The sequence below is a fragment of the Lagenorhynchus albirostris genome, chromosome 16, assembly GCF_949774975.1.
Source record: "Lagenorhynchus albirostris chromosome 16, mLagAlb1.1, whole genome shotgun sequence".
Taxonomy (NCBI): Eukaryota; Metazoa; Chordata; class Mammalia; order Artiodactyla; family Delphinidae; genus Lagenorhynchus; species Lagenorhynchus albirostris.
In genome coordinates, this window is record NC_083110.1 from 60,673,441 (window position 1) to 60,694,830 (window position 21,390).

The 21,390-nt window shown below is 41.7% G+C and overlaps 1 protein-coding gene across 1 annotated transcript in view; it reads left to right on the plus strand.

Moving 5' to 3' along the window:
* SORCS3 (sortilin related VPS10 domain containing receptor 3) overlaps window positions 1–21,390 on the plus strand; it is a 582,912-nt gene that overhangs the window by 501,918 nt on the left and 59,604 nt on the right. Inside the window, exons 13-14 of the mRNA XM_060125698.1 lie at window positions 698–789; window positions 11,277–11,384. Coding sequence (XP_059981681.1) covers window positions 698–789; window positions 11,277–11,384 — 200 coding nt within the window. The remainder of the gene's footprint in view (window positions 1–697; window positions 790–11,276; window positions 11,385–21,390) is intronic.

The following is a 21,390-nucleotide window of genomic DNA, read 5'->3' on the forward strand; positions in this document are numbered from 1 at the left end:
AAATAAACCAAAGAATCAGTAACTCTGGGTCCGAGGAAGCATGGTGTCCTAGTGAGCGTTTAGAGTGAGGATGCCCTAGCACTAAACTTAAGTCTTCATCCAACTTGCATGGGAACTTAGGAGGTGGTGGCGAAGTCTGAGAACTCAGTCATCACGTCGATCATAATGTCTACAGGCCTAAAAGGAATTGTCCTTTAAGTTCATAGATAATTTATAAACATTATAAATGTTTGTAAGACACCATTTATAAATTAGCAAACGTCTCATTTGAAAAGATGAGAAAGACACAGGCCATTTATAAATTAGCAAACGTCTCATTTGAAAAGATGAGAAAGAGAAAGCTGAGTAGTCAGTTACTCAGATGAAAAGAGGGGAAGTTTTTGAAGTCATGTTCCATTGAGTTATCTAGTTGAGCGTGCGTCTTGTTGCCTGAACCTCTGGTGGCACACTGGCTCACAGTACTGGGGAAAGAGCCCTGGAAATGCCACTTGAGTAGCCGAGGGACAATTACTTGTTCTCTACAAGCCCATTTCCTCATCTATTAATTGGGGATGACATTACTTGCCAAACTTCCTGATAGGGTTGTTGGCAGGGGCGGAATCTAGATGAAACAATATATGTGAAAAACTTTGTAAACTGTCAAGCACTATGCAAATGTAAGGCGTTGCTATGATTGTTATTGTTGTTGTTGTTCCAGATCTTTGATGAAGAGTACAATGTCTGGTTCCTAGACTGGGGTGGCGTCCTCGTGGCCATGAAACACACACCTCTGCCAGTCAGGCATTTGTGGTAAGGACAGCTCCCTACCCTATTAATGAGCAACGTTTTAGTGGAAAAGGTTGGGACAAGTTATTCTGCATGATTTTCTACCCGTTGTACCCATTTCTTCATCCATTTCTTTATCCATCCATCCATTTGATGTACATTACATCATCGAACTCTTTGGTAACAGTAGCAGGCCAGACGATTTAGATGGGGAAGTATAATGAATATAGTGGGGTGGTAGGAATGGGTGCTCAGATGAGCCAGAAATGAGCAGGAAGGGCCTTCAAGTTCAAGCAGCCAAGATTAACAGTCCAAAATACAGGAGCTGGACATTGCTGTAAGAAGAGGGTTAGGTGCATGTAGCAATACTAAGTTCAGTTCTAGACCAGTTGAAGTTGAGATATCTAGGAACATTCAAGCAGAGGTGAAGATTAGTTGTCAGATACATTCGTCTGAAGGTCAGGAGAGAGGTCTGGGATGACACTTTAGATTTGGAGTCACTAGCCGTTAGGTGGTAGTTAAAGCCATGTCCATAGGCTGCACGCCTCATGAAAGTGGGCACAAAAAGGAGAAAACAGGGACTCCTGTGGAATGCTGTTGAATACCAACATGCAGAGCAGAGGAAGAAATTATAGGAGAGGCTAAGGAGAAATAGCCAAAAAAGATAAAAACACAGGAGAAGTGTTTTCATGGATGCTGAAGGAAGGGGTGATCAATAGCACCAAATTCTATAATCAGAATAGATTTTACGGAGTGAAAAACAATCTAGAATTAAGCAATGTAAGAGGTCATTGGTGATCTTTGTTAGGGTAGATTCATAAGAGAGGTGGGGTTGAAAGGTAGAGTGCAATATATGAATGAATAGATGAATGAATGATAAAGAATGAAGTAAAGTAGAGACAATGTAGATAATCCTTCCCAAGAAAGTAGATTATGGAATGCAGTTGAGTGTATGTATGTAAGACCCTCCAGGGAAGACAAAGAGTTGAGTGAGAATATATTATGATGATGATGATGTTTTTGTTTCTGGCAGAGGATGGATAAGTATCGTGTATGTTTATATCCTGAAGGGAAAGAATTTCAGGCTTCAAATTCAGCAGAATGAACATTTGAAAGAGTGAATGTTTGGTAGTAGAGGGAATGCTATCTAGAATACAGTTGTTGGGATTCACCATGGGCTGGAAGATGGATGCTGGCATAACTCCCAGGCCCTTGATTTTGGGAGACTAACCCTTTCAGAGTAAGAGTTTTACTTCGAAGCATCAGTTTGTAATCAGGAAAAGAAAAAATCAGCTTAGGCTCCCCAGGTACCAAATTCAAGCTTCAGCCACCTTGGCAAGGATTTAAAGTTTCTCTTAGTTTGGCCAATTATTACGTTAAAGCCGTTTGTAGAAAAAAAACAAAAACAAAACACACACACACACACAAACAGTGCCCTGCCAACTCAAGCATGAGCTTGAAGAAGTTCCTAATGTAATTGTTTATCATCCTTTTACTACTGCTTTTGTAATTTTTGGGTAGTATCAGAAGAGTGGAATTACTTGATAGTAATGATAGTCAGCATTTACTCAGGGATTATTAAATTCCAGGCACTGTTCTAGGCCCTTTCCATGAATTACCTAAGTTACTTCTTGAAACCACCCTATGCATTTTCCTGTGGGTACTCTTTTTATCGTAGCATTAAAATGCAGACATGCTAAATACTTTGCTCAGAGCTACACAGCTAGTACCTTGCAGCACCAAGTTGGGTTTCTATCATGGTTGCTCGTCTCTTTTACCTGCCAATTTTCCAGATACTTTAATGAGTACACAGAGGCTTATCACATGGTCTCTGTCCTCTGGGAGATCATAGTCAAGATAAGGAACTTAGTCCAAGCAGTGTCTACGAAAGGATGCTGACTGTGTGCATTGCTGGAATCCTGAGGCCGGATAGAGCCCCCCGCCGGTGTGTGAGGGGGTCTTTGTGCAGCAGGTGATGTGAGGGCTGATCCTTGATAAAAGGATTCCAGGAGTAGAAGTGATGGGAGGAAAGCCAAGGGAAGGGAAAACTCTGACGAAGCCTGGAATTCAGGAGATGTAGGGAGTACTCAGAAGACTGTATGTGGTTGGAATCAAGCATGTGAGTAAGTAATGGTGGGTAGGCCTCAGAAGAACTTAAACGCCAGTTTAAGGGCTTCAGGTTGAATCCGTAGATAATTCCTTTTTTTTTTTTTTTTTAACATCTTTATTGGAGTATAATTGCTTTACAATGGTGTGTTAGTTTCTGCTTTATAACAAAGTGCATCAGTTATACATATACATGTGTTCCCATATCTCTTCCCTTTTGCGTCTCCCTCCCTCCCACCCTCCCTTTATGTAGGTAATTCCTTCTACTACCGAGATCTCTCTCTCTGTGGTGAGAAGAGTTCTCTCTATTGAGGACTGAGTAGGACTTAATACACTCAGGGAGGGCAGCTTGACTCTTAAGACAAGTTTGTTGTTTTTTAACCAAGAAAAGTAACATTCCTTAGTCGTTATCATTGTGTTCTAAGCACCTCTATCTAAATCTCAATGACATAATTGATAAATGCCCTGCAGACAGATACAGCTGGCAGATTTCTTCCCCGTAAGTCCTGGGAGAAGAGGGTGGCAATCCCATCTTACCCTTGACTGTCACCCTCCTGCTCTCTCTCCTTCATGTGGTAGGGACTTAACGCTCACTTCATGGTTGAATTTTAGAGACTTTTACGCAAAAGTTGCCTTGTCCTAAGGAAGACAGGAGTTTGCTGTTGTTGTTATTTCTTTTTGGTGACAGGAGAGGAGAGGAGAGGACATTTGGCATGGAGCAGAGGAATAGAGAAAGTTTTGGCTTTGGCGAATCTTAGCATCCTTACCTCTTGAGCATTCAGTCTGTTCTGCAGTGGTTTCTCTCCAGAGGCCTGATCACTTCTAGAAGGAGTACTTGTCTAGTCTGGAGGGAAACCATCCAAGTTGGGAAAATCAGTATTCACTCAGGGATATGTAAGTAGGATCAAATCCTGCCTTTCAAAGGCATTAATACAAAGTTTGAGTTTCCCCTTATTCCATGAAATATCTCTTTTGTTGGTAAAAAATATTTATTGAGCTCAGAAGAATAGCTGCCTCCCATTGAATTTCCTCTTATAATAGTCATGCTAATACTACCCTCCATTTGTTTACCTACTTCAATTTACAAAGGATTCGAGATGATTTTTCAAACTAAGCTTAGGAAATAGAATTTTCTCCATTTAAAGGATGTTGATGCTGTCATTTATCATAAATGCTACAAATGCTTCCCTGAACTTTGATACCACCCATGACTTCTGCTTACTTGCCTGTCTCTGAATGCCCTTCTCCGAAACAGTCCTGTGCCCGTCACGTGGCAGCTACTGAGTGTGTGTGCTAGCAAACAACAGTGGCACTTAACTCATTCAGGAATTCTTATTTTTTTTAATTTTATTATTTTTTAAACATCTTTATTGGAGTATAATTGCTTTACATTGTTGTGTTAGTTGCTGTTGTATAACAGAGTGGATCAGCTATACGTATACATATATCCCCATATCCCCTCCCTCTTGCGTCTCCCTCCCACCCTCCCTATCCCACCCCTCTAGGTGGTCACAAAGCACCGAGCTGATCTCCCTGTGCATTTTGTGCTCATCTTTCGAGGCTAAGTAAGTGTTCTGTAGGGGCCTGACCTTATCATGATCATCAATGTTTCCTTATAAACTTCTTGACTAATTTTGTCTCTGGCTGGCTTATGAATTGCAAGCTTGTGAAACTCAAATGCAGTTTCTTCATCACCAGTAGCTTCTAATTAAGTTACAACCCTCAGGGTAAACACAGAGCTCATTTGAAGTGGAAGAAAGGTTAAGTGATCAGTTCATTGTTCTTTTCAGTAGTAGGTCTCAGACTCACCGACTGTTATTTTGGCAGCATATACAAATGTATATATATTTGCATAGGAAAAAGATACTGGCCTACCCACTCTCCCACAAGGGTATAGTGGCTCTCGAATTTAAATAATAGCTACATCGCCTTTCAGAGAAAATGAGAATCATAATTGAAAAGCTGGGGAAACGTTAGCTAGGCTAACAAGGCATGCTGTTTCCTATAAATTGAAGTGATAGGTAGCTAGATATGCATGAAGACAAAACAGCATACAAATGAACCCATCCATTTGTGACCGTGTACATTTAGATGCATTGAGATTAGAACCTAAGTGCTATTTCAGGGAAGCCCTCCATCCGGTATTACCAGTATTACCTTTGTACCTTAGAAGCATCAGAGTGAAATGAACAATGGCGCCCCATGGAATGCAGCGCTGTAATGAAAACTCACAATAGACAGAGCTACTCACAATAGACAGAGCTACTCACGGGAGGTTAAGCTGGGGTCCTACCATTTGCTTAGCCCTGACAAGCTGTCAGTGTCTCCTTTCAAAGGGAGGTTCTTGGAAACTAAAACCAACATCACCTGGCCGTTCTTGTTCCTTTGCTCTTCTGTAAATGGTGGTGAACACTGGCATTCTGTTCATAGAAACATTCACATGAAAACAATAGTTCCAGCCAATACGTGCCTCTGAGAGGCGAAAGTGCATGTGCTACTCTGAAGGACTTCTGTGTGGCTACAATGCCATCACCTCATGCGGTTGGGATAATAAAAAATAGAGCAGTGCACCCACCAAAAGGAGGAACATTGATCCTCATTGGCCATTATAACTCTATTTCTGTGCTAGAGTGTTCCGGGGAGGACTCTGACTGTTCTTGGAAGATTCTATTCCTTTTAGTGGCTCTTACCTCAATATTATAAAGTCATCAATTCATGGAGTAAGGAAGGGTCTTCGGGGGCAAGTAGTCTAGTTTCACACATACTACAGCAGATACCTCTGTGACACCTAAGAGTGACACCCCACTTCACCAGGACGGCACAGAGCTGACCAATTTGAATGAGTTTCCACCCTGTATGTTGGCTTTAGTTGTTAGGAAGATTGTTTTGTGCTGAGCAATAACGAATCTACTTGTAATTTCTGTCCATCAGTCCTTGTTCTGCTGCCCAGACCTATGCAGAGTAAGTCAGCTCCAGAAATGCATGCGATTTTTAGAGTCCTACACCTACAAAGGACCTCAAGAGATGGCTGTGTCTAGGCTTTCTAAGTTCTGGGAACTGATCAGATACACAATTCAAGACAGATTGCATGAATTTGTTCATTTATTTCTCACATATTCATTGAGCCTATACTATTTATCCAGCACTAGTAGAGGGGCTGGGATATACCAAAGGACAAGACAAAGTACTTGGGAGCTTACATTCTTGTTCAAATATTTGACTTTCCTTTTTAGAACAATTATGAGAATAGAAATCTTTTTTTTACCTTATTCTATCTGTATTGTTTAATTGATATTTTCATGCATCTATCCACATTCTCTCTGATTTCATTCGCAGATGTTACCCCTTTTCAGTAGGCAGCAATAGCTCTAGATCGTTGAACTGTTTTGTGTGTTGAACTATTTGGAAGCTTTCTTACTAAAAAAGTTAAAAGGTGATGGTAAATGATTCAGCTCTTATTCTTCTTTCCCCTAAGCTATCTTCAGATCATATAACCTGTTTCTAGAACAACTTGTTTCTTACTTTTAATCGCATTGATTGTCAGTTTTCTACAATGATTGAAACTGAACATAGTATTGAAGACCTGGTGGAAGGATAATTTCTTTTATTATTCATGCTCCCTGTCTGTGAACACACGCTAGACTCACGGCGCCTTTGATTATCACAATAGGGACACTGCTGGAATATATTTACCTTGTGATTAACAATCACCTCGGTTTTGTTTTGTTTTGTTTTCAGCTTGAGCTTCTCATTAGTTACTCTTTTTCCTTTCTCTGCTGTGGGGCTCTTTGTTTTTTCATTTTAATGAAGCATTCTGATTTAAGTTGGTCCTCTCCTATAAGTGACTGCCAAATCTACATCCCTGGCTTTGATCTGCCTCCAGAAATCCAGATCCATCCATCCAAAGGTCCTCTTGACAGTGTTACAACACGGAAATCCAAAAAGCATCTCAACCTTGACGTGGACCAAACAGAAACAAACAAAAAGCTTTGCTTCTCCTGTTCTTTACATTTCCCTTTCCCAGTTGCTTAACCCCCCAAAACCATGTTGTCTGTGACTTCTCTCTTTTGTTCAAGCAAAATCCTATTGACTTCATCTGGAAAAATAGCCTAAAAATCTTATTGACTTTACGTGTAAAAATATCCTCAACCTTTCGTCCCTTTCTATGTCCACTATTAAAACCATTATCCAAGCCCCTTCTCTTACTTGGCCTCTTATAATTGCCATGTGTCCCCCACCGATTCATCTCCTTGCATCAACTTTGGGGCCTGACAGTCCATTCACCACAAAGAAACCATCTTGTAAAGGTTAAATCAAATCATCTCTCTCCCATTTCAGCTGGGGACAAGGTCCTTTGTAATCTGTCCCAGCCTTAACTTTCTTGACTCCATTTCCTCCTATTAATCCCTTTCCCACTAATCTACAACCACCAACCATCTTTCTGTCCTTCCCATACAGCAACTTCATTTCACACCAGGTTTGCCCTCCAGAATGGTTCTCACCTTGATCTTTGCATAACAAATTCCTTACTATCATTCAGATCTCAGTTTAAATGTCACCTCCTCAGAGAGGAGAACTTTCTTAAATTTTCAATACAAAGTAGCTTCACTCACTCTCTATCATATCCCTCTATTTGAACTGTCTTCATGACACTTATTTTTAACATATTTTTTTGTATCCATTTATCTCCATATTGTTTGTCTCCTCAAACTAGAATGTAAGTTCCACTGAAGCTAGGGCCTTCCCTTTCTTGTTCATTGCTATATCCCCAGAACAGTGGCCACTGCCAACCAGGCACATGGTAGATGTCAATAAATATTTGCTAGGTGAATTCTATTTTCTTTTCGTTCTATAGTCCTGTCTTGTTACTATTTAGAAGTCAATTGTAACTTTACCCCTGTCTCCCTGAGTACTGGCAGTCTTATCAATTTCAATTTCACCTGTCGGCCTAATAAGGGCTTCCCTATTCCTTTGTCTTGGCCATTAATAAGCTATTGAATAGAGGAGGAGAAGGTGGGTCCCGTGGGGTTACCATTCAATACAGTTACTTCAGAACATCTAAAAACTCCTAGTCATCTGAAAGAATAGCTATCACAAATGACAGACCCAAGTTTCTGATACTCAAGAGATTAAATTTTATAATGTATTTTTTTGGAGTTTCTTTGGGAGTTTTGGTTTTAATAATTATCTCAGCATGAAATATTCGGGTGTTAGAAATTACTGTTCTCAGAAAGTCACCTGAATAGCACGAACCTGGGCTTCCTAGTGGTACGTTGACTGTAGATTATAGTCACAGCATTCATTCCTCACCCTGGCTCTGGAGAACTGTCCCCTGGCCTATGCTAATTTTATGTCATCCTTAGACTTTGGTTATTGTATATGCTAGCCTTTCCTCCTGGATGTTGGCATTTCCTAGTGTTTTTGCTGATCCCATTCTTCCATCTAATCCATGCTTTTGCTCCTTCCATATGGATTCAGTTCATACAGCATGCTTTTATCTTCCACACCCTATCTCTCCACCTTGGGCTCAGTGTTTCTTTGGAGCTTACGTCTTAGAACTCAGAGCTCAGAAGGCTGTGATGGCCCCTCTGTTTCTGTTACTTTGTGGTGTCTTATCTTCATGTATAAAGTAAAGATGACTGTCCTCTGCCCTGTTAATGGCAGTGGTGTGAAGGCTCCTCCTTCCCTGGGATGTGGTGGCACTCAACTGCAAGTTTTTCTGCTAATGTTAATCACTGACCTTCATCAGTAAGGAAACTCTGAGAATGAGATAAGGATGGAGGTCTTCAACCACTTTGGCTTCTTCCTATCAAGACAATAATCAATCCAAAGTCATCAAAATAAACAAACCAAAAACTAAACAAATATCTTTTTGTACCCTCTGGACTTATCAGACAGACGTAACTAGTTAGTGGCCATGACATACTTTGAAATACCTACAATTATTTTAGGAACCAGGAGGGTACATAGCATGAAAGGTAAGTCCATTCCCGGTTATGCTCTTGTTTTCACTTTTGAATGAGGAACCCATTTCCAAGAGAAGCAGTTCAGATCTGCCCAACTTCCTCTGGTTCAGCTTCAGTGATTATTTAGCCTTCAGCCTATTTAAAAAAAAAAAAAAAGGCTGAAATGGCCAAGTCCTTAAAAGTCAAGACAATATTGACTTGTCTGTACATTAGATCATCGGGCTATACATTAGATCTCCAAGAACTCATTCATCTTGCATACCTGAAACTTTGTACCCTTTGACCAACATCTCCTCATTTCTTCCTCCTGCCCACCCTCCACTCCCACCCCCTCAGAAACCAGCTTCATTGTGGCAGTGTTTCACTATATCCCTATCTATCTATCTATATCAAAGCATCAAGTTATACACTTTAAATATATACAGTTTTTGTATGTCAAAGATATCTCAGTAAAGTTGTTCATAAAAAGTCAAGACAGATACTGATAATTTAGGAACTCATAAAAACTTTTATAACCTCCGCCTGCTTTTTGTTTGTAGAAGTAGACCTCAGTATACCAGAAATACAAAACTTCTTATTGCATGGGACTAGTTTTTCTAGCTGGGTAAAGAGATTGACTTTGTAATTTTTTTTTTTTTTTGCAGTATACGGGCCTCTCACTGCTGTGGCCTCTCTCCTTGCGGCGGCCATGGCTCACAGGCCCAGCCGCTCCGCGGCATGTGGGATCTTCCCAGACCGGGGCACGAACCCGCGTCCCCTGCTTCGGCAGGCAGACTCTCAACCACTGCGCCACCAGGGAAGCCCTGACTTTCTAATTTTTAAGATCGGTTTATTTGGGAAGAGAGGATAAGATAGAGAGACAAGTAATATCCAGAGAATGGACTGAGTAGGTTGACTAGTAATGGGGACAAGGATTCACATCCAATTCATGGATGCTAGTGTAAGTAATGCTTGAAAAATTATTGGATGGATTAAAAGAGTTTCCTTAATCACTTCTTATTTTTTTATTCATATATTCATTTAACATTATATAGTACCATGTGCCAGTGTTTCTGCTAATTTTAGGAATGCAAAAGTGAACAGTGTGGTCTTTGACCTCAAAAAGATCACAGTTCAGTGGGAGAGTCAGACATATCTTTTGAAACTATGTATGTAATATCAGGTAAGAAGCATTGTAATAAAGATATGTAGGCGATATGGGGGGGGTGGTCAGACAGTGCACAAGACATATGTGACCCCTGAATTCCCAAGATTTTAATGTTGAATGGAGGGATTCAAGATGAGTTGAGAAGTCATCACTCAGCACTATGATAGGTGAAGGCCTGGGTGTTGTAGGAAAATAGAGCTTCTACAGTTGAACTCAGTATCCTGTGTTGTGGAGTCAGAGAAAAATTAAGAATTAACCAGGCCAAAAGAATCACAGGGCTTCCCTGGTGGCGCAGTGGTTGAGAGTCCACCTGCCGATGCAGGGGACGCGGGTTCGTGCCCCAGTCCGGGAAGATCCCACATGCCGCGGAGCGGCTGGGCTCGTGAGCCATGGCCGCTGAGCCTGTGCATCTGGAGCCTGTGCTCCGCAACGGGAGAGGCCACAACAGTGAGAGGCCCACATACTGCAAAAAAAAAAAAAAAAAAGCATCACAGAAAATGAAGCAAATAAAGCTGCCTTGGGGAAGGAGGAGTGTTGGGAAAAGCTTCTCAGAGGAGATGGTCTTTGGGCTTTGTCCTCCGGTTAAATCAAGGGGCAGTAGGGAACTCGATAATATCAAGAAAAGGAAGGAAGCAACTGCTCAAGATTGCTCAAATCCTCTCCACTAGCAGCATCCCTTTAAAGAGTTTCAGATGCTGTGTCCACAAAGGGCCAGATCTTCCTCTTACTGTTGGTCGAAAGATGGAACAGTGTTGCCCAGAACATCAGACACTCAATAATCGTACCTAAAAGCCCCTTAAAGTGGCATCGGGGAGGGAAAATGATACTTCATCCATTCTGAACAAATAGGAAATGGCTATTTTTAAGGTTTGATCTGAAAGACACACACCTCCCCTCCCATAGGGTAAACCCCGCACTACTGAATTTATCTGTGTCAGAGACTCCAGAGGCTGAATTGATTGTGCTGTAAATTGAACCTCGGGTTCCGTTCTGAGTACTTGAAAAATGACACTCCAGCCACTAAGCCCTCCCGCCTGGGTGGTTTTTTTCCTTCAATTCTGAGATGTTGAAGGATTTCTGCAGCTCTTGGTGCTGTCTGTACCGGGGCCAGGAAATGCAGTTTTGATCAAATCTCATAATAATATAGGGAGATGTTGAAGATTAATACCTATTGATAATCCAAACTGCCAGAAAGGGAGATACAGAGGAGAATTTAATCACCTGAAAACCGGTTGCAAAACAGCGTGGTTTTATTTTCAGCTGTCTCTTCCATCTACTTGTTTCCAACCCAGGGTGAGTTTTGACGAGGGCCACTCCTGGAACAAGTACGGTTTCACTTCGGTTCCTCTTTTTGTGGACGGAGCTCTGGTGGAGGCAGGCATGGAGACCCAAATTATGACGTGAGTACTTCTTTGTCTGTGGTCAAAAGGAGCCTGGAGACCTGGGTTCTATTTCCATGGAGGCCATGGACTTTCTCCAGGGAGGCTTACACGAAAGCATTTCAGTCTCTGGACCAAAGTTTCCTCATCTGTAAGATGGACATATTTATGCAACACCCACCAATTCAAGAGGCTACTGACAGGATTAGAGAAGCTGGGCTTCCAACTGAAAAGTTAAGGTTTCTCATAAAATTAAAGTATTGTAACAAATTTCCGTTTATCCAAAACCCAAGCAAACAGAAAGCTTAAGTCTTTCGATGTGTTTTCTCTCTTTCCAAAACAGTCTAGTAAGGAACAAGGGATGGGGACAGAGGGAACAAAACAGCCAACTTACTGAATACAGGGAATGTTTTAAGGGAACCTCCTAGAGTCTGTGATACACACACACACACAGAGTTGCTGTTGTCCCATTTCAGATTAATTTGCTGTGAAAATTTTTCTACACTCCTTTACGATGAGAATAGATGGTAGAGATAGAGGTCTTAAAGCTGTAAAGAGCTCCAAAGTACTTTCTGAATATTAAAGAAGATAATAATAATTTGATGTTTTCTAAAATTATATCAGTTTAATTCTTAAAAAGTTGATTATGCATGTTTGTGTGCACTACTGTAGGTAGGGGGGTGAGGAGGAATAGTTGTGGGAACCCTTCACCAGCAATACGAAGCCCCACCGCTCTCCACCTCCCCTACTCCCAAGAGACTGGAATATCTTACACTTTAATTATTTGCTGGACAGAGTGAAGGGAGCCTGCTGGGCAAGATTAAGGGGAATGTGCTATACTGTGGACTTGTCACAGAAAGGCTTATAGAATGCTCCTGGGCTAGTTTGGGGGAATGCTGTCATCTTCTTACTCTAGGGGACACTGCTCTTCTCTTAACCTTTGCGTTCATTAATTTCTTTATAGTTTGAATCAATCTTTTTCTGATAGGAGACTGATGAGCTTTGTGGAGGAGGCAAATACAAGGGCAAATGGCTAATTCCTATGCTTTACTTTTTTTCCCAGAGTGATCAGCTGAAAAAGCTTTTATAACTGCAGCTCCGCAGTTTTGATCAAATGTTGTAATCTAGCCCCAGACCACTTTTGCCATGCTCCTTCCCTCCACTTCCATCCTCATAACCAGAGGGCTGACCAGCCACTCCTCTGAGCTTTCAGAATGACAGAAAGAACCCAGCCATGATGGAAAATGGTGCACAAATTGGAGAAAACAAACAGAACAAATGGACAAAAGTCCAGTCCTAGGAAATTCAGCAGAAGCTCTACACGGGGGTTCCATGTCTATAGGATATGTCTGTAAAAAGAGTCTATAGGATTCCCAGTGTCCTCATTATTTAAAGAATATTCATAACAGAAAATTTGGGTGGCTTCACAAAATGTCTTTAAAATTAGTTGGAACAAGTGCAACAAAGAGTGATTTTTAAATTATCTTCAGTTCTTTCTGAATTTTCCAAATTGCCTGTACAACCTTCTCTCTAACTTCAAGGGTGTGAACTGTGTCTTTTAAAGACTTAACGCTCATTTTTGAGCATGATCCATGTGTTAGGCACGTAGGCTCTATCGTTGGAAATTTAAAGACATGATGTCAAACCCTATGAGGCGCTGCTACAGTCTTCCCAAGGGGTATATTGTATTCGGAACTTCTCTGGGCAGTTCTGTTGTACAGTGTAAACAAGGGTTTCTGGTAGAATTTGTTCCTCAGGAAGTACAGCTTTAATTTGAGTTTTTTCAGCAATTTCTTTTTGTTCTCCTAAAATATCCTCCAAAACAGAATTGTCTCACCATCTAAATTTCTGATTAAATGGACTCTGTTGTTGCTGTGAAGTCACTTTATTAATTAAGACTTAACACTATTGTATGCAAGTTTAGCTGTTTGAGCCATGGACAGTATTTAAGATATAGTATGTTAGTAATGCTTAGAGTCTAAAGCCTCATCGTTTGGTAGAGACACAGCAACAATATGTTGTATAAATACAAATTCTGGATGTTCAAAGGCAGTATCATAACATAAACTTCATTTCTAAAATACAAATGATTTGATAAATATGTAGATATATGCATAGTGAATATATATGCAAGTATTTGTGTGTATAGACATATGTCCGGGTATATATGTACACATAGATGTACACGTATATATGGAGAGATTTAGACAACAGAGGTACAATGAGAGAGAAATCCCAAGGACCTAGGGTCCCAGCAAGACCTTCGAAAAGTTATATTATTAAACAAAACTAGTGGTACCTATGTGCCAGTTACTATTCTAGGTGAGCAAATCAAGAAGAAACCCCTGTCCTCGTGGACTGCATACGTTAAATAAATGTGACATACAAATGACTCTGTCATGTTACCCAGAATACTCTGCCCAGGGATTCAGACATTTTCTTAGAAATTCCAGGAAGTGTACCCCAGAATACTAGGAACACTGCCATCGTTTTTCATAAGGATCTCTGACCACGAGCTGACTTTTCCAAATGATTTCCCATCCTTCGCTTAATCACTAGATATGAAAAGAAAACCTTCCTCCACTCTGGGACCTCCTCCAATACAGCCACTAGGAAGTTTCAGGTATTGAGTTCTAAGCTCTGTAAGGCGAAGGTTCACACATTCAAGAAGGTTGTGCAGTATACTTGAATGAATCAAGCCAAATGTGACTGCTCATCACAATCAAATCTGACATGGCCCTAGAAGGTTGGGCAGTGAAGATACCTCTGGTCCTGAAGTCAGGTCTTCCCTGTTGTTTGAGCAAAGAGACGTACTGGTCCTCCTTTTATTCTGTGTTCTCCTTATCTCATACTGTGATTTATCCTGCGTTCTCTTGTACGAGGCCTCTCTGAACTCATTGCATGCTTCTCTTGGGCATTACTTTGAACGATAGTGCATGTACACCAATCTCTGCATGACCTGGCGTTCCCCAGCAAATTTAAAGCAACAGTTTAGATTGTGTATTCATCTAATCGTAAGTGGTAATATATATATATTTTTTCTCAGCTTTGGATGGGGTTTAGCTGGCCACATGGGTATGAGGGAGATTGACCTCAGGGCTAAACCATTTACTGAAAAGATGAGCTACTGCTTCTGTTTTTCTTTCCTCCCCAATAAGACTCCAAGGAGTGTGGCAGAGTTTTTGTCTCCCTTCTCCCTTGCTTATCAAGATTCTTTAAACGCGAGTAAGTAGAACAGGAACTAGAATAGTGCATAATTTTCTTATATGGGATTTGAGGCGGACAGGTATTTGTCCCTCATGGAATTAAGATGAGTTTGGAAGCAATCATCCAACCAAGTATAAACAATTCAAGCTCCCTATTTTTACCTTTTTATTAATTCAGAGTTTCTCTAGGATGAAAATGATCCAGGGCTCCTTAGACAGCCAGAAGTGTAGGCCCTGGAATGATTGCCGAGAGGCAATTTCTGGCTCTGTCTTAGGTTTAAAAAGGACGTTAAAACCAAGTGGCCCACTAAGGATGACCACTGCTTTTCTCGCATGGAATAGCAATGACAAAGACTAAAGCAGGAGTTCAAATAATTTTATATATGCTTTAGGAACTTCGAGGACAGGAGGTCCATTTGGGGACAAGATTGCTTAACCTTGCCATTTAGCCAAAAACTTATTTATGATGTAGGCTGTTTGATTTCTGTATCCTGCCTCTTTCTGTTAACCCTGACTCTGTAGTTCAACTGAAGTCAGAGAGAAAGAAGGGCTATAGCTCATTCACATTAAGGTTTTATTGCCTCGTTACCTTCATTTGGAGGTAATGGTAATATGGAGGTAAAGGTAATATGTATAAGTTTGTGATGGTTAACATTATGGGTCAACTTGACTGGGTCATGGCGTGCCTAGATACTTGGTCAAACGTTATTCTGGATGCTTCTGTGAAGGTGTTTTTGGACAAGATTAGCATTTAAATCAGTAGACCCAATATAGCAGATTGTTCTCCCTAATGTGGGTGGAACTCATCCAATCAGTTGAAGGCCTGGTTAGAACTAAAAGGCTAACTCTTCCCTGAGCAAGAGAGAATGCTTCTTGCCTGGCTGCATTTGAACTGGGACATGGATTTTTCTTGCCTTTGACTCCAACTGAAACTTCCACTTTTCCTGGGTCTCAAGCTTGGACCTATACCATTGGCCCTCCTGCATCACCAGCTTGCTGACTCACCCTGCAGGTCTTGGGACATGTCAGCCCCCATAATTGTGTGAGCCAATTCCATATAGTCAGTCTCTCTCTCTCTTTGTCTCTATCTCCTATTCATTCTGTTTCTCTAGAGAGCCCTGACTACTACACATTCATTCAGAAACATTTCATGAGCTTCTGATATGTTTTAGACCCTCTTCAGGAATATCAAAGAGGTAAATACAATTACATCTATCTTTAAGGAGCTCTCAGTCTGGTGTGTTGGGGGGTGCGTGGAACGAGATACACAATCATCAAGAATCCCTAGTTATATAACCAGGATACAAGTAGAGGGAAGTGAAAACTTCACATGTATGAAATGTGACAACTGAGTCAGTCTGGAAGTTTCAATAGCAGTTCACCAATGGACAACCAATTAATAGGTAATAGAATGTAAGCTCAAAGAAAGCACACATTTTAAACAGTTTTGTTGAACACTATAACCTCAGGGCCTAAAAGAGGGTTGGCATGTAGTCGGAAATCACTTCTCATTGGTTGAAAGAATGAATGACTTCAAAGCAAAGGAAAGAACCATGAGAGAGCATGACTGGGGTTAAGGGGTTGAGCCTATGAAGGGTCTTAGGTTATGTTTAGGAATTTGACCTGCATCCACAGTGAGGTTCTTGAAATTGGAAATAGGGAAACACCACTCCTCTTCTCAAAATGCGTGGAGGGCTTTCCATTGACTTTAGGATGAAGTCCAAACTCATCGAATGGTCTATAAATATCTACACTGAGTCCATGTCTGGGACCTCATTTCTGGCCCCCATGCGTTGACCACCCTTCTCTGATCTACTGGTGCCTTTCTGCCCCAGGGTCTTTGTCTGTGTATCCATCTGGAAGGTGCTTGCCCTCCCCACTTGAACAACCAAGCTTCTAATTAAGTATCTTCCAAGTGTCAGCCTAAGTGTCAGTTCCCTGGCACACCCTCCTTTAGCCCACCAGACCAGGTTGGGGCCCCACTCTCCATATAGCCTTAGCCCTATGTATTTTTTCCTTCACAACACGTTAGGCAATAAATGTTAATGAAAATGGCCGTTGGTTCAGTAGGTTCCCCTCCCCCTTCATCTAACCTTAAGACGCAGACACACGTGTTTGCACATAAACAACACACACGTGAACACACACACACACACACACACACACACACACACACTGACTTTAAGTTCCCATGAGGGAGGATCTTTGTGTATTTTGTTTTTTGACTGCCATGGGCATCAGTTTTGTGCTAGCGCCGAGGATTTAACCATATATATGTATTAAGTGATTGACTGAAGAAATGAATGAATGAACACATGACTCTTATGGTCCCCAATAATCTTACCGCCATTGTGAGTATAGTGACTTCTCTGGCCCATGGCTCTAGCATTTTAGGGAGTTGCTTATAGATCCCCAGAGACGCTGTAGTGCTCTGATCAGAATCCAATAGTTGCCAGTTACGGGAGCCTGGAGTTGGGTAGGAGTCAGAGCAGCCTGTGTCTGTGTGCAGACGTGTGTATAGGGGATGATGAAGCAGGGGTGGAATGGCAGTGGGTGCAGAAGGGCAGCTAGAGAGTGAGGACCGTCCTGGGAATGATTTCTTATTTCTTCCGCCTTCTGCAGAATCTCTCCAGTGTGCAGTTCTCCCGGAGGCCAAAGCTCGGGAGCATGGAAACTTCTAACGCCGTGGCTTTGTAGGGGAATCTGTGTGGGAGGGACAGTTCCCAGCTTGCAGGCATGGGATTTGCTTGCTTTTATTCCTCTGTTTTCCACTGTCTTTTCAAATGTTATTATTTCAGCATCTCCCTGGTAACCTTGACAGGAACCATCTAGTCTAGTCTAATTCACAGTGAAATGTGACCGTTCTTATTACTTAAGGCTGAGAACAGGGCTGGATGATTGACAAGCCGGAGGGCCTATTGCTGTCTCAGGCAGTGGCTCTCCAGCTGACGAGGTGCCTGTGGCTGTTAGAGCCCTTGGGACTCTTTGGTCCACTATTGGCCCCCAAATTAGCACTTTAAGGAGAGCTCTTTTTTGCTTGGCTCAGATGTGGCATCAGATGGAAAAACACTGCTTTCCTACAGCCTCAAAGCCACATTTGAAATTCTTTCTTGATATGAAGTGTTTTAACCAATTGGTTGTGATTTAGCTGATCTTTCACGGGGGGCCAGGGAGAACCTGGCAGCCTCCCAGGGGGGAAACAAATCCCCAAAGGGAGGGGGGCAGCTTCCCTGGAAGAGAATAGATAAATTCTTACCAGGAGTGGGCAGCAGCCAACCTGTGTCTGTCCCATACCTTCCTTTGTGTCAGGTATCTTGCTGAGCTGTCTCTCAAACTTGATTTCACTGACATTTTGCAATAACCCCATCAGGTAGATCAGATTATTGTCCTTGGGCAGAGGAGAACACTGAGGCTCAGAGAAATTAAGTGCTCAGCTCACACACTCAGTAAGAGGAAAACGGAGAGCAAGGAATGTGAGTTGCAAACCTTAGGCTCAGAGCTGAAATTTGAAGAAAGATACTAGAATTCTCCAAGGTTTGTTCAATAAAGGACTGTGGCGTTTGGGGCAAGAGGGGCGGGGATGTTATTCACTAAGTATTGATGGGTACCCGCTGTGCTACCAGACACGAAGTCACAGCAGACCCATTCAAACACAATCCATCTGAAAAAATATGACCAACACATGAAAGAACTACAAAACAAGTAAATGGTAAGGGGGTAGGACAAATTGTAGTTGCCAGTGGATATCAAAGAAGAGATTAAAAATAGAGTAGCTAGGTAGCGCTTTGTGTCTGTGCAGAGAGGGGAGAGCAAAGGTATTCTAGGTGGGGGAACAGTGTGAGCAAACATGGAACGGTAGGAATATGAACTTGCCTGGCCTGTACAGGGGAGAGTGAGAGATGAGAAGGGCCAGAGATGCTCTCAGCAAATTGTCTAGGGCCAATTGCCTCGCTGAGTCCCTGTATAAATCCGATTCTAATTGGCATAAATCTCTGACCCATTGTTCCGCCAGCAGAGCTAATAGCCAAAGGGAAGGGGGAGAGATCACATTTTGCCTAGAAAATGATACAAACCCCAAAGCTGCGGAGGTTTGAAAAAAGTGAAGACCTTCTTTCTACTTCAGAGACCGTCACCTCATGCTTAGCAGTGGACATGCTCTCAAATATAGCCCTGGAGCAACACGGAGACCTAGCCCTGAGCTTAAATACATTGTTTAGCCTCTAGTAACTACATCCGATAAAGTCATTGGAAATGAAGCAGTGCTGCTTCCATGGACCTGTTTTTCAATTCTCTGTTGTTTGCCAGAAGAGTCTGATTTTACTTTGCCCAAAGTAAGTATCAGCAAATCCAGTGAAACTCCCAAATCATCGCCTCTCAGGCTGGCTGCTGGACTCACGTCCTTCAGGTTGTCACCAGACTTGCCATCCATTCAGAGGCCCACTGAGTTGGGGCCAAGGAACACAAAAGCAGAATGCATGCCTACATAGGGGGCTTGGGTGATATTGGGAGGTACTGGCAGCTGGCAGTAGGCTGGGAAGAAAAGGCTTATTTTGACCCATGGATTGCTGTGTGGGATGGGGTGATGGCTGAGAACATAGGTCTTGGAGGTCCACACTCCAGGGACAGTGCTCAGACTGCCACTTAGTATCCCTGTGACCTTAGAGGTCTTACCTTCCCTCTGAGCTTGGGGTTCCTCGTGTGACTGTGAGAATTAAGTGAAATAACCTCCACTGAGTGACATTGGAGATGTTTGCAGCCTCCAGAGTCTAATGATCAAGAAACGGGCCACCTTCAGGGAAGAATTTTGGCCAACTAGAGCAGGGGTCAGCAGACTGTCTCTGTAAAGAGTTTTAGACTTTGCTGGCTGCAGGGTCTTTGCTGCAGCTACGTGTCCCTCCTGATCTAGTGTGAAAGCAGCCATAGACAGCATGTAATGAGTGGACATCAGTGCGTTCCAATAAAACTTCACTTATGGACACTGAAATGTGAATTTTCACATGGTATAAAATATGTTCCTTCATTCACTTCCCCCCTACCATTTAAAATGTAAAAACCATCGTTAGCTTGTAGGCCATCCAAAACAGGCCTTGGGCCAGATTTGTCCCACTGGCTATAGTTTGTTGACTCTGAACAAGAGGGTACATGGAGTTTAATCTTTTGTGGCTGTGTTATAAATACCATTTGAATTGTTGACACAATTTCTACAAACTTAGAAACTCTCCACAAACTACTATCCGTACTACTTATCCACACCCATAAACTACTTCAGTTGCACTGTCTTATGGATGTCCTTGGTATCCGCTGGGGATTGGTTCCAGGAAACACCCTGCTCCCCTGTGGGTACCAAAATTCACGGATGCTCAAGTCATTTATATAAAATTGCATAGTATTTGTATATAAACTTTGAACATCCTTCCCCATACTTTAAATCATCTCTAGATTACTTATAATACCTAACAGTGTAAAGGCTATGTAAATAGTGGCCGGTGTGTGCCAAATTCAATTTTGCTTTTTGGAACTTCCTGGATTTTTTTTTTTTAATGTTTTTGTTCCATGGTTGATTGAATTTGTGGATGTGGAACTGGCAGATATGGAGTGCTGACTATATTGAATAGACAAATCATGTGAAATAGTTAGGAAGTTTCTTCATTTCTTATTTTAACCATACAGACAAGTCACACCTTTTTAGGAAGCCCTCCACAATTCCTCCAGCTCTTACTTACTTTCTTTCATTAAATTCCTATCTTAAGCTTCAGTGTTTGGATCACAGATATATTTAGTTTGGCCTTCACTTTTCTTAATGGAGCTAAAATTTGCAGGCAGAAACATCTTGCAGCACTGAGCCCAAACGCCCATAGTCCTACAGGGCGCTGGAGCTGCATGGCAGCTGCCCAGTTTCCATCGCGTGTGCGATTTCTTCCCCCACCTCTCATCTGATGTGCATGACTTCTCCAGCTGCGTCAGCTTACTCATTGTTCATTTAAGTTGCACTCCTGGCTCCTGTAAGATTCTGAATTTGTGATTCACAGTGTAGATTCTACATCCATAATTTCATACCTATATTGTTTTCTTACAGTTCTTTTTGAAAGTTTTAAAAATACAGTCAAGTACAAAAATCGTATTATGAGCACCCGCGTGCCGACAAACTGGAGTTAATAAATATTAACACGTCATCGTTGGGGTTTCAGATTTTTAAAATAAATAGCAGGGCATCCCAGGTAGAGTTGGCTTTCTTGGTATTGCCCATTTTCAGAACCTTTCCCCTCACTCCCTACACAGATCAACCACTGATGTGACTTTGATGTATATCCTTCTAGTATGTCTGTTGATACTTTTAATACATGTTTAATTATCCATAGAAATATATGTGGTATTGCTTCGTGTATTTTTAAATGTGTAATTATCTAAATGCCGTCATTCCTCTACATGCTTCTGTCACTCAGTATTATCTGTCTTGGGACAAATCCATCTGATCCAGACACACAATGCTGTGGCGTTATGTCGTGACATGAATATGCACAATTTATTTCTCCATTCTCCTGTCAATGGACATCTAGCCTGTTTCCAGTTTTGCACTATTACAAACAGTATTGTCCTGTCTTTGTATATGCCTCCAAACGCATACACAGAAGTTCTCAGAGCTGCATACCTAAAAATGGAATTGCTGGATCATGGTGAAATGGCATTGTCACCTTTATTTTTGCACTGTGTTCTAACTGTTTTACATATTGGTCATTTCTGCAGTTGAGGTGTTTTTTAGTCTGAAAGATTCATGAGGTTGGCAACTGTCTTATTTGTCATCCCCCGCAGTCCTGAACATG